The 14,135-nt window shown below is 36.7% G+C and overlaps 1 protein-coding gene across 4 annotated transcripts in view; it reads right to left on the minus strand.

The window, feature by feature from the left end:
• The window catches only part of TMF1 (TATA element modulatory factor 1), a 29,807-nt gene that overhangs the window by 4,781 nt on the left and 10,891 nt on the right, over nucleotides 1-14,135 (minus strand). For all 4 annotated transcript variants that reach the window (XM_015130429.3, XM_001088711.5, XM_077993316.1 and 1 more), the window contains exons 6-13: nucleotides 12,326-12,468; nucleotides 11,621-11,787; nucleotides 11,342-11,498; nucleotides 7,655-7,747; nucleotides 6,177-6,333; nucleotides 2,462-2,654; nucleotides 1,073-1,142; nucleotides 747-839 (exon numbers count right to left, since the gene is read on the minus strand). In XM_015130429.3, coding sequence (XP_014985915.3) covers nucleotides 747-839; nucleotides 1,073-1,142; nucleotides 2,462-2,654; nucleotides 6,177-6,333; nucleotides 7,655-7,747; nucleotides 11,342-11,498; nucleotides 11,621-11,787; nucleotides 12,326-12,468 — 1,073 coding nt within the window. The remainder of the gene's footprint in view (nucleotides 1-746; nucleotides 840-1,072; nucleotides 1,143-2,461; nucleotides 2,655-6,176; nucleotides 6,334-7,654; nucleotides 7,748-11,341; nucleotides 11,499-11,620; nucleotides 11,788-12,325; nucleotides 12,469-14,135) is intronic.

Raw genomic sequence — 14,135 nt, forward strand, 5'->3', positions numbered from 1 at the left:
GCCTAGCTAATTTTTGTATTTTTAGTAGAGACGGGGTTTCACCATGTTGGCCAGCTGGTCTTGAATTCTTGGCCTCAAGTGATCCACCCACCTCAGCCTCTCAAAGTGCTGGGATTACAGATGTGAGTCACCATGCCCAGCCTCAGAAAACTCATTTCAGAAAAATTACCCTCATTAACCAGAAAGAAAACAAGCCAGATTTACTCCTTAAGTGCCTATAGACCAAATGAGGTGCACTGGTTTCAGTGACAGGCAATTAAATTCATTTTAAAAAAATGGCAAGAGGTTTTATATTTCAAGTCCTAGAAATCATAGATCTCTTTGGATAAACTCAAAATTACTTTGGGTCCACTCTGAGCAGGACACTGATTATAATACTAGAATTCATCACTATATTGATTTTTAGACATTAAAAAAATGATACTTATAAAGCAGGGATGTCCAATCTTTTGGTTCCCTGGGCCTCATTTGAAGAACAAGAATTGTCTTGGGCCACACATAAAATACACTAACAATAGCTGATGAAATAAAAAATAAAAAAAAAATCATGAAAAAAAAATCTCATGATGATTTAAGAAAGTTTATGAATTTGTGTTGGGCTTCATTCAAAATCATCCTGGGCCACATGCCAACCAGGGCCACAGGCTGGACAAGCTTGTTATAAAGCATAGCTACAATTAAAAAGCAATGATTAATCACAGCATCTACTAAATGGTTACACAACAAACAAAAACAAAATTCAATACCTTTTCTTTTATTGCTTCTTGAGTAAAAATGGCTTTCTTCCTTTCTTGTTCAACTTTCATTCTTTCCATTTCTAACTGACTATTCAACAGTGTCTAATGGAGAGAGATAAAGTTAGACAATTTCTGTGACAGTAATTCACACCATGATAAGTCAGTCTCAAAGTTAGAAGCATAAAGTATAAACTGATATTTGTTTTACTACTAAAGACTAAGTTCCAAAAGCAGTGGCATCACCCATTTCATCTTGTTGTCTCATTAATTTGCTGCCATCCCCAACCATTCTCTAATGTAAGCCCTAAGAGGTTAGTGATCACGAAGAGAAATACCTTTTCTTTCCTTGTCTCTTCAAGTGTTCTTACATATTCATCTTTTAGGTTTTCTAATTCAACCTGGTACCTATTAAACAAGAGAGAATTAAAAAAAAAAAACAGAAAATGAAAAAGATGACAGTATAGACTATTAAAAACTCAGTACTTTATTAACTCCAGCTACATATTGAGAAATCATTTTTATTTCCAGCTTGACATCAGTGATTTTCCAACAGTGTATTCCAGATCCCATCTGAGTTTCACTCAGAAACCAAACCACAACTGAAAAAGCTCCACTTTTGTGCATTTTATTTATTGGTGCTCTGGGTTAAGATTTCATTTAAAAAGAGACTTTATAAAAATAATTTTGAGTATCATCATCCTATAATATGCTCAGATTCCACAAAGCCTATTAGGGAGTTCTATGAAAGTGTTTATAAAAGTTCAGACATTTTACTTTAGAAATCATTTTTACTTGACTACTTTTTTAAAAAGTAAAATTTCCAAGGAAGAACACAGAGGGTAAAAAATACTAACCATTACCTTAATATAATCTCAGATGGATGGATTTTATAGCCCATGGTTTCCAAGAACCCAGAAATTTATTTAGAAAAGACTTAAATTATGCTACTAAAACCCTTGTAATATAAAAGTAACTCCGAAGAGTAGTCTCAAAACTATTTTGTGGTGTTACAGGCCCCTTTAAAAAATCTGATTAAAGGTACAAATCCTTTCCCTGGAAAAATAAATAAATACAAAACATGTCACACAATCTCAACAACCTATATGACATTCAATGAAGCCCAGTACTAACTTCTTGCTGTAATATATAATATCCTGTTACTTTTTTTTTTTTTTGGAGACGGAGTCTCGCTCTCCTGCCCAGGCTGGGGTGCAATGGTGCAATCTCTGCTTACTGCAACCTCCGCCTCCCAGGTTCCAGCGATTCTCCTGCCTCAGCCTCCCAAGTAGCTGATTACTTTTAGTTCTTGGTACTCTGAAGCTAAAAGCCAACAACATACTTTGTTTATTTAGTTATTTAATTTTATTTATTTATTTATTTTTTGAGACCGAGTCTCACTCTGTCACCCAGGCTGGAGTGCAGTGGCGGGATCTCGGCTCACTGCAACTTCCACCTCCCGAGTGTAAGCGATTTCATGCCTCAGCCTCCAAGTTGCTGGGATTACAGGCACACGCCACCACAACCGGCAAATTTTATTTTTAGGTTTCACCATGTTGGCCAGGCTGGTCTCCACCTCCTGACCTCAAGTGATCCGCCCACCTTGGCCTCCCAAAGTACTGGGATTACAGGCGTGAGCCACTGCACCCGGCCCAACAACATACTTTAAAAAAGTGCTTTAGGATGTCATGGAACTACCACAAATATCACTCAGAAACCATGCTCACCTATTGTTCTCATCCTCCAGCTTACATAGCCTATTTTTCTCTGATTCTAGCTGGGCTTGAAATATACTGTTTTCCTGTCTTAAGAGAGAATTCTGTGACTCCATGGAAGACATCTGAATTTTGTTAGCAAGAAGTTCTTCTGTAGCTGCACGTTCTCTTTCAACTGCTGCTGCCAGCAAGGTCTGGGATTCACCTGATTATAGGACAGAAAGAAAAATCACATACACATATAGCCCAGAGACCAAACTACCAAGTCAATTCTGATTTCAAACATTTAATGATGCAAGTAGCCACACTTAAAACTGATAACTATTTATTGCCTAAGGCAGGACTGTCTACTGAGACCAATGAACCAATCTTAACTTATATTTGCTTTATCATTCTTTTCCAAAAGTATTTTAATTTCAAAATGGAGTCATGCATTAAAAGAGTAGTGGATCAACAAATGATCCTGGAGCAACTGGACATCTATATGCGAAAAAACAAAAAGCCTACACATCACATCATTCATGAAAATTAACTCAAAATGGATCATAGACTTAAATGTAAAACATAAAATTATAAAACTTTAAGGAAAAAACAGAGGAGAAAGTCTTCAGGATCTACAGCAAGGCAGATTTGATACAAAAAGCAAGAGCCATAGAAAGAAAAACTGACAAACTTCCTCAAAATTTTCAACTTTTAAATCTATGTAAAGAGGATGAAAACGCAAGCTACAGAGTGAGAGCAAATAAATGCAAACCATATATCTAGGACTAGTATCAGGAATATATAACAATCCAGTTAGAAAATGGGTAAAAGACATCGAAATTTCACCACAGAGCATATATAAATGGAAAATAAGGACACAAAATGATGTTCAATAACATTAGCCATTAGGGAAATACAAATTAAAATCATAATGAGATATGACTACATGCTATCTGAGTAACTAAAAGAAAAAACAGGGACAACATAAAATGTTGGCAAGGATGTGAAGAAACTAGACTACTCTTATACAGTCACTTTGAAACAGTTTGGCATTTTCTTAAAAACACTAAACATGACTTGGCAATCGCACACTTGGGCATTTATCCAGAGAAATGAAAACTTAGGTTCACACTAAAACCTGTATGTGAATATTCACAGTAGCTTTATCTGTAATAGCCAGAGCCTGGAATCAGCCTGGACGTCCTTTGTGTAGTGAATGGTTAAATAAACGTGGTACATACTATGGAATAACACTCAGCAATAAAAAGACTGAACTACTGATACAAAAACAACTGTGTTAACCTCTTCCTGGGAATTACACTGAGTGAAAAAAGCCAATCCCAAAATGTCATACACTGTATAATTTTATTTATGTAACATTTTTGAAATGACAGAATTTTAGAAATGGAGGACAGATGAGTGATTGCCAGAGTTTTGGGACAAGGGAGGAAGGGTTGAGAGAGTGGTAGGTGTGTTTCCAAAAGGGTAACATTAAGAGTGATTATCTTCAGCTTAGAAAAAAAGAAAAAAAAGCTAACAGGAAGGACTCAATAGTGTTGGAACTGTTCAATATCTTGACTATGGTAATGGATATGTGGTAAAGTTGTACAGAACTTAATACACACACACACATACATACACACAAATGAGTACCAATAAAACTTTGCAAATCTCAATAAAATCAGTGGATTGTATCAATGTCGATACCATGGTTGTGATATTATACGTTAATTTTATAAAATTTTAATGCTTGGAGATATTAGGCAATGTGTACAAAGGACCTTTCTGTATCATTTCTTATAACTGCACATGAATCTATATTATATCAATAAAAAATTTCAATTAAAAAAAGAGCAATTGGTAAGATTCTGAGATTTAACCTAGGTAAGAATTATCATATTTTTTCTCCACCAAAGTAGAGCTAGTAATACCTCTATTTTACATTTTACACTCCGCTCCACAGCATATCTATGGTCTTTTTAATAGCACTCCTTGGTTATGTTTGTCCTGTGGCTTTGCCTATATGCTAGCACAATACCACACATTGCTGAGGGTATGCAGACTTCAGTCTAAAAACCACAAAAGTACCAGTTTCTAGCATTCATTTATTGCTAAATATTTATTTCAAAAGGTATCATTTTCAGATGTCTCATATTTCATATCACATTGGTCTCAAAAGCTGTCAGAGATAAATGGCAGACCTAACATTTATACCTATAAATTTAAATATATATGAAGGTTTATCTAGTTCAGTACATTTTTTTTTTTTAAGTAGATGAATCTTTTGCTAGACCAAATCTTTCATGGAACTCCAATAAAAAAAGATAGACAAAGTAGGCCCTATTTTCATTAAAGCAGCCAGAGAAGCCCAGCATCTTATTTATCAGGCTTCCCTCTCACCATGACAGCAGCCCCAAAGGTATCTAACAGTCCACTGAATACCATTTGAAAGTCACTAATCTAATTCACCCCTTCTGTTTCACAAGGAATAGCACAGAGAAAGTTGGAACAATGTAAGTGACTTGTTCCACACTGTTTTGCTGAATGATTCAAAACAAAACACACTGAGTCCCTGTCTTCTGACTCATATTCAGGTCTGATTTTATCACTACACTGTGATTTCTCAAATTACAGTTAGTGTCAGGCATAGAAGGCATACATGAATTTTTCATGAATTTGCTAGCTTCTGGGATACCTATAATATACATACACTACCTGTCTGTGCTTGAAGGGAAACATTTTAGAACAATACTTTTCTTTTTATTAACATCACAGAAGGGCAACCTGGGGCATGACTGTAAAGAAGCAGAATATGGAATCTTTTTTTTTTTTGAGATGGAGTTTCACTTTGTCACCCAGGCTGGAGTGCAGTGGTGTGATCTCAACTCACTGCAGCCTCTGCTTCCCAGGTTCAAGTGATTCTTTGCCTCAGCCTCCCAAATAGCTGAGATTACAGGCGTGCGCCATGACACCTGGCTAATTTTTGTATTTTTGGTAGAGACGGGGTCTCATCACGTTGGCCAGGCTGGTCTTGAACTCCTGGCCTCAAGTGATCCGCCCGCCTTGGCCTCCCAAAGTGCTGGGATTACAGGTATGAGCCACCGCGCCCTGCCAGAATATGGAATCTTAAGACTCCCTAGTATCTCTCTTCTAGGGTCGATCTTGACTCTCCTTAGACCTATTTTCACTCTTGGAATTCTACCAGTGATGAGAATCAGATCTGATCTCTACCTCCTATACTATGGCAGACAAGCTTCAAAGGGGTCAGATTTAGCAATGGACAAGAAAAAAATCGAGTGCAGCAGTCTACTAAAAATACAAAAAATTAGCCAGGTGTGGTGGCAGATGCCTGTAGTCCCATCTATTTGGGAGGCTGAGGCAGGAGAATTGTGTGAACCTGGGAGGCAGAGCTTGCAGTGAGCCGAGATCGCGCCACTGTACTCCAGCCTGGGCGACACAGGGAGACTCCGTCTCAAAAAAAAAAAAAAAAAAAATGAATGAGAGACTGACATGGAAGTACTTTAGCCAGTATCTGATAACATTGTGTAATGGGAAAAAATGGTTTGAAACAGACATAATAAAGGTATTAAAAATACATGTAGAAAAAGAGAAAACATAAAAATCTACATATTAGATACAAAATGTAACTATCAGATCAAACAAATTTCAATTTCATACTATTATTCTAATTCTATAAACAAGATGGAAGGGCTTCTGCATCGAGCATAAAAACTAAAGCAGTTACCAAGCCTATCAGAAAGATTCTTCTCTAATTTCTCCCACGACGATGTCTGGGATCCCAGGGTTGCCTGCAAATTTTCTATTTGTCGAAGCAATGGTCTTGTGGTTGATGAAACACTTTGACTCAGTTCCTGGTTTCGATTCTCTGCTTCCTGGAGTCTCTGAATCATGAAATTCTCAAGTCATTACCAATGACAGCAATAAAAACATTAAAAACACTAGCAAACCTAAACTTTATGAGAAGTTCCTGGAAAATTATTTTTCCAAGAGAAAATTATTTGCTTTTTAATAATTATTATTATTATTAATTTTAGAGACGGGGTCTTGCTCTGTCACGCAGGCTGGAGTGCAGTGGCACAATCTTGGTTCACTGTAGCCTCAACCTCCTAGGCTCAAGCGATCCTCCCACCTCAGCCTCCCAAGTAGCTTGGACTACAGGTACACGCCACCACGCCCGGCTAATTTTTGTATTTTTTTGTAGAGACAAGGTTTCATCATGTTGCTCAGGCTGGCCTCAAACTCCTGAGCTCAGGCAATCTGACTGCTTCAGCCTCCCAAAGCACTGGGATTACAGGCATGAGCCACCATGCCCAGCCCTTAATTATTTTTCTAACTGTTCGATCCTTCCAATAGAGTTAGACTGTGTAATACAGTATCTTAGTAAGTGCTTCTTTGGCCAGGCATGGTGGCTTATGCCTGTTATATATATTCAGTATTGCTTTTCCATTTGTAATGGCTTATTAGTGATTGTCAGGCTTTGGTTACTGTGGGACAGGTAATAGTTCCCGGTTTCTATGCCTCTGTTAATTTTCAGTGATTTACAACATGCACAGGAAAAAGGAGAGGAAATATAATTTAGGTTTCTGTTTTTAAAAACAGTTAGAAATATTTGGATGAGGAGGCAACTACTGAGAGGTTTGGATGAACTCTTTTTTAACCTTTAGATAATTGAAGACTAACTTAGAAATGTTTTTTGAAGAAGCACTTATTTATTTATTTATTTATTTTATTTATTTATTTTGAGACAGAGTCTTGCTCTGTTGCCCAGGCTGGAGTACAATGCCATGATCTTGGCTCACTGCACCCTCTGCCTCCTGGGTTCAAGCGATTCTCCTGCCTCAGCCTCCAGAGTAGCTGGGATTACAGGAATGCACCACCATGCCCTGCTAATTTTTGTATTTTTAGTAGAGATGAGGGTTCACCATGTTGGCCAGGCTGGTCTTGAACTCCTGACCTCGGGTGATCCACCCGCCTCAGCCTCTATCATAACATTATTTTCTATAAAACAAAATAAGGAATTTCCTTGTATATATTTTTAAGGTGCCCATTCTGATTTATTCACACAAGCCCCAAAAATACAGCAAATGCTAAGTGTGATAGTAATCCTCTCAATTCCATGAACATTATCCCGCTGAGTAATTATTTTATTTCTAGAAAAACACATACTTCTTGGATTTGTGTTTCGGAAAACTGTGACAGTACCTGCTGAAGTTCACTGATCTCATGGCGTAAATAATCCTCCTTTCTGGCAGCTGCTTGTTCTGTACGCTGCAATGCAAGCCTAAGGTCCCCCACCTGTAGGAGGAGAAACAATACATTCACAAACAATGGTACAGTATTATCTATAACTTCCCGCTAACTACACATTTTGTGTTGTGTCGACATTGTTCATGTATAATATTTCATACTCTCCAGTGAACTTTTAATATGATTATCACACCTCTCATTGATCAAGCAATTCCAAAACTGTATGTATATTCAGTGCTTATTTAGAAAAGCACTCTGTTAAGGCAAAGAAACACAAACAAATATATATAAGGCACAGCCATTACCATACAATATTGGAGAAAAGACAATGCATCCATAAATATTTGCCACATCAGACAGAAAGTGATAGGTGCTATATGGGTTATAAAAGCTAGGTGCTCCACTCATATGCAGGAGCATACATTATAAACTACCATAGCCTTTTTGGAAAACATTATAACATGTTTAAAGAATCATCAAACTTCTCATATCCTTTCATCTGGCCATCCTAGTCTTGGGAATTTACTCTAAGAAAGCAGATATGTAAATACACAGGGATATTCCCTACAGTATTAAATAGGCTAGCAAAAACAAAGTTGGAAATATTCTAAATCTCCATCACTAGTAATCTATATTTGCAAATGTTGATACAACATGAATATAACCATTAAAAATTACAATAAATGTATAAAACGTAAAAAAATTTCTAATTTACCATTACATGGAAAAACTATAAAATAATATGTAAGACATCAATTATGAAAAATACATATATGGAAATAGAATAAAACACTAATACATAAAACTGACAGTACTTGTAAAAAGTGATAGATTCATGGATGGTAACTCATATATGCTCTATCTCCCATTCCGACAATTTTTCTGTACCATTATTCTAATGTATTTCAAATTTAAATTACTGATATTTTATCTATCTCAGTAATAGAGTAGCAGAAACACAAAGGATATATGGACCATAGCATGACTTATAATAGCAAAATACTGAAAATAACCCAAATATCCATCAATAAGTAATAGCTGAAAATACTTCACCTAATAAACTATTTTAAAACTGTAAAAAGATATTTTTTAAAAACCTCTATGTTTACTAGAGTGATCATCAGGATATTTTATTAAGTAAATAAAACAAGTTATAAAACAGTATAAATAATAAACTATCACTTATGTAAAAAGGATGTAGGAGACAGAAATAGGTGTATAATCCATCAATAAGAAAGAGCTGAAAATCCTTTACCTAATGAAATATTATAAAACTGCAAAAAGAGATTTTTCAAAAACCTCTATGTTTTACTAGAGATCATCAGGATATTTTACTAAGAAAATAAAACAAGTTATAAAACAGTGTGAATAATAAACTGTCATTTATGTAAAAAGGATGTAGGAGATAGAAATAGGTATATAAGTGAATGTGTATGTATACAGAACATGTAAATATATAGATACATATATTTTCTTGCATTTTGCCAATAGAAACACTGAAAAGATAAGCCAAACTCTAATAAAACCGTTACCTACAGGCAAAGAGAGGAAATGGGGAGCAGCTAAATTGGAAGTAAATGTCTGAATAGATTTTGCTCTTACTTTGGAATCATGTAAATGTTTTACATATACAAAATTTAAAATTAAATCAAAAGGGCATAGGAGTCAATAAAAATAGTTTTCTCAACAACCGGTCCTGCAACAACTGGATATCCACATGCAAAAGACCTAAATGTCAGAGCTAAGACTACAAAACTCTTAGAAGGAAACTGATGAAAATCTGCATAAATTTGGATTAAGCAATGGTTTCTCAAATATGATGCCTAAGGCACAAATAACAAAAGAAAACCTAGACAAGCTAGACTTTATTAAAATTAAAAACTTTTGGCATCAAAGGACACTACCAAGAAAAAGACAACTCACAGAGAGGCAGAAAATATTGACAAATCCTGTATCTGAGAAAGGTCTAGTATGCAGATTATATAAAGAACTCATAATAACAATAAAAAGATAAACAGCCCAATTTAAAAATGTGTAAAGGATTTGAATATTTTAATAAATTTCTCCCAAGAAGTTATGTAAATGGCCAATAGGCAAATGAAAAGACATCCAACATCATTAGTCATTAAGAGGACGCAAATCGGCCGGGCTTAGTGGCTCAGGCCTATAATCCCGGCACTTTTGGAGGCCAAGGCAAGCGGATGACGAGGTCAAGAGATTGAGACCATCCTGGCTAACATGATGAAACCCCGTCTCTACTAAAAATACAAAAAAAAATTAGCCGGGTGGCAGGGTGCGGTGGCTCACGCCTATAATCCCAGCACTTTGGGAGGCCAAGGCGGACGGATTACGAGGTCAGGAGATTGACACCATCCTGGCTAACATGGTGAAACCTCGTCTCTACTAAAAATACAAAAAAAATTAGCCGGTAGAGGGGCGCAGTGGCTCTCGCCTGTAATCCCAGCACTTTGGCAGGCGGAGGTGAGCGGATCACCTGAGTTCAGGAGTTCAACACCAGCCTGGCCAACATGGTGAAACCCCATCTCTACTAAAAAAAAAAATACAAAAAATTAGCCGGGCGCAGTGGCGGGCACCTGTAATCCCAGCTACTCAGGAGATTCAGGCAGGAGAATCGCTTGCACCTGGGAGGTGGAGGTTGCAGTGAGCCGAGATTGCGCCATTGCACTCCAGCCTGGGCAACAAGAGTGAAACTCCGTCTCAAAAAAAAAAAAAAAAAAAAAAATTAGCCAGGCATGGTGGCACCCGCCTGTAGTCCCAGCTACTTAGGAGGCTGAGGCAGGAGAATCGCTTGAATCCGGGAGGCAGAGGTTGCAGTGAGCTGAGATCGTGCCACTGCGCTAAAGTCTGACAAGAGTGAGACTCCGTCTCAAAAAAAAAAATTAAAAAAAAAAAATGCAAATCAACACCATACTCACTTCACACACACTAAAATGCCTATAATTTTAAAAACAGACAATAATATATGTTGGCAAGGATGTGGAGAAACTGAAACCCTCACCTATTGCTGGTGGGAATGTAAAGTAATGCAGCCACTATGGAAAAGTTTGCCAGTTCCTCAAAGAGTTAAATATATAGAGTTACCATATGACCTAAGGATATATATCTAGGAGAATTTAAAATACATGTTCACATAAAAATTTGTGCCTGGATATTTATAGCAGCATTATTGATAATAACCACAAAGTATAAATAACCCATATGCCCATCAACTGATGATTTTATAAGACAAAGCCTCACAAATTTTGTTTTTCCTACTTCATCTGAGGTCCTTGGACTCCCACAGATGTTATGAATAAGCTCAGGAGTTAAATGGACTCTCTCAAAATTATATGCAATATGTATGTGCATTTTTGCTCTTCTCTTGTAAGAGGGTCCCTAGTTTTATAAATACTCTCAAATGGGTCTAAAACTCACAAAAAAATTAAACAACACTGGTATCATGTAAGCATTACTTTGTTTTAAAAAATACAACTGGTTAAATTTAGCAGAATCCAGTACTCTGAAATCTAACACATGTATCACTACATAAAGTTTGATTCAAATCAGCTAATAAATTGTTTAATTGGTAGAAGCATAAACAAATATTTTTAAAACTACTCTAATTCATCATCCATTGCTTACTTGAATGGCTAATGTTTCTTGCTGCTGACGGGCTTCTTCTTGGGCCTTCTCTAATGCTGCAGAAAGTTCTTCTTTAGCTTTCATTTCACGGCTCAGAGCAGCTTCCTGTGCCTCACTATCCTTTGCAGCATTGGCTTTGTGAAGATCAGTAAGTTCTCTTAAAAAATTAGATTGAGTTTATAAATGTTGCCAGTCATCAGATAATAGAAAAAGTATTTCTTCAACATCCTACTCTGATAATTCATTCTAAATGGGTTGCATATTTGTTCATTTTCTTACTTGTATGCACTATCCAGGGCAGCCTGAATACTTCGGTTCTTTTCTTCAAGTTCATCCATGTCTACCTGAAGACGGCCAAGATCTTTCTCCTGGCGTTCTACCACGGAATTCAGTTTTTTAATATTTTCTCTATGTTGTTTCTCCACCTCTTCTTTGCCATCAAGGACCTATATGTTATAAAAACAGACAAAAGTATTTTTCAAGAAATAACAACATGATAAATAATTGTATTCCAGCAATCTATAATAATGGAGAAAAATATATATATATTTTTAGACAGAATCTTGCTCTATTGCCCAGGGTGGAATGTTCTGGCTCACTGCAACCTCTGCCTCCTGGCTTCAGGCAATTTTCATGCCTCAGCCTCCCAAGTAGCTGGGGCTACAGGTGTGCACCACCACGCCTGGCTAATGTTTGTATTAGGTTGGTGCAATATTTTTAGCAGAGACAGGGTTTCACCTTGTTGGCCAGGCTGGTCTCGAACTCCTGGCCTCAAGTGATCTGCCTGTCGCAGCCTCCGAAAGTGTTGGGATTACAGGTGTGAGCCACCCCACTCGGCTGAAAAATCTTATCATTTATCTATTGTTTGAAAAATTCTTCTTACTACACCCCATTAAATCTTTTCAAATGCTCCATAACCATGGCCAACTGCTCATACAGGAAGTAATAACAATATATATGTAGAGAATTATGATTGCTATTCACCTGTTTCAAATGCTGCAACTCCTCTTCTAGCTCTTTAACTTTTTTGTTCAGTTTTGCAACCATATTTTCATTCTCCTTGTCTTTAGCTCTTAATTTCTTGATGATGTTAGAATTATGCAGCTGCTGTTTTGAAAGTTTTTCTCCTGGTGATGGTAAAAAAGTATAAACTCAAATGACAACTATTCCCTAAAAATCTCAATAGAATGTTTTATCTAATCAATAACACAAAATAATAGAATTTTTTTAAATCACAATTTTGTAACCCACAATATTACAACTAATTTGGACAAGAATCATCAATGAATGTTAAAATTACTGAGTAAAAGGTTGTTGGGAAACTGGATATTGACACGGTCTTAAAGAATCACTCTCACATATCACCTACTAATTTTAAAGAGAAAAATCTGGCAGTCAACTCCTTAACTAAGCATTCAGTTTTGGCATCACCAATTGTAGTACAGTTTGACAATATGTGCCTGCTGATGTGAGGTAGGTGTTCAATATCACCTAGATATTTCCTACTAGAAATATGACCTACATCTAATCATGAAGAAAGTAACAAATTCCCAAACATGGGACATCCTGTGGGACAACTGCCCTGGACTCCACAGAGTCCTCAATGACATAAAGAAGAGAGAACTGTCCTAAATTGATGGAAGACTAAAAGGACATAACAACCAAATGCAATGGGCAAACTTTGGATCCTGGGACAGAACAAATGATCAACTACAACAGACACTTTTAGAGTAAACTAGGATAAATATTTAAATATATGCTGGACTATAATTCTGAACTAATGCTGATTTCTTAGGTTTGACTATGATGTACCTGTCAAGGAAAATGTACTTGCCCTTGGGAGATGCAGACTGAAGAATTTAGGAGCAGAATGTTAAAGTATTTGTAACCTCCTTTCAAATGAGTTGACAAAAGGGTAGTGTATGTATGTGCAGAAAGATATGGAAGAGGTGTGGCAAGATGTTAACACTTGATGAATCTAAGTGATGAAGTAATCAGGTATTCATTGTAGTGTGCTTTCAGCTTTGAGTTTTACAGCTCTTTAGCTTTAAGTTTTCAAAATACTGGCCGGGTGCAGTGGCTCTCACCTGTAATCCCAGCACTTTGGGAGGCCGAGGCAGGCGGATCACCTGAAGTCAGGAGTTCAAGACCAGCCTGGCCAACATGGTGAAAACCTGTCTCTACTAAAAATACAAAAATGAGCCAGGCGTGGTGGTGGGCACCCATAGTCTCAGCTACTTGGGAGACTGAGGCAGGAGAATCACTTGAACCTGGGAGGTGGACGTTGCAGTGAGTTGGGATCATGCCACTGCACTCCAGCCTGGGCAACAGAGTGAGACTCTGTTTCAAAAAAAAAAAAATTTCTGGGGCATGCGGAAACAGTATGTAATACCCTTGTGTAAAATGTAAATACTCTGTGAATATAAAATACTCCCATGTGAAATTGCTCTATTTTCTCTGTAAAAAGTTTCATTAAGCAAAAGAAGACATCAGTCCATTCTCTGACAAAATTACTAAATTATAAAATAGTTAACATTCGATATTAATATTTTAAATAACTTTTTAAAAATAAGGAAACCATGCAGTCAGCCTTGCCCTCGGTCTCCAATATTGTAAGGCAAGGCAGTCAATGACTTCAAGACAGCTTGAGAAAATAATTATAACAATTCTTCCTTCGTTTTTCTATTTTAGTGCTTAGAACTGTGTTTTATAATTATCTGTGTTCCTATATTTCCCTCTCACTAAACTAAGCTCCTAAAGGACAGAGTGTGTCATATTTATTATTACATCAAAC

Source organism: Macaca mulatta, chromosome 2, assembly GCF_049350105.2.
Source record: "Macaca mulatta isolate MMU2019108-1 chromosome 2, T2T-MMU8v2.0, whole genome shotgun sequence".
NCBI classification, from domain to species: domain Eukaryota; kingdom Metazoa; phylum Chordata; class Mammalia; order Primates; family Cercopithecidae; genus Macaca; species Macaca mulatta.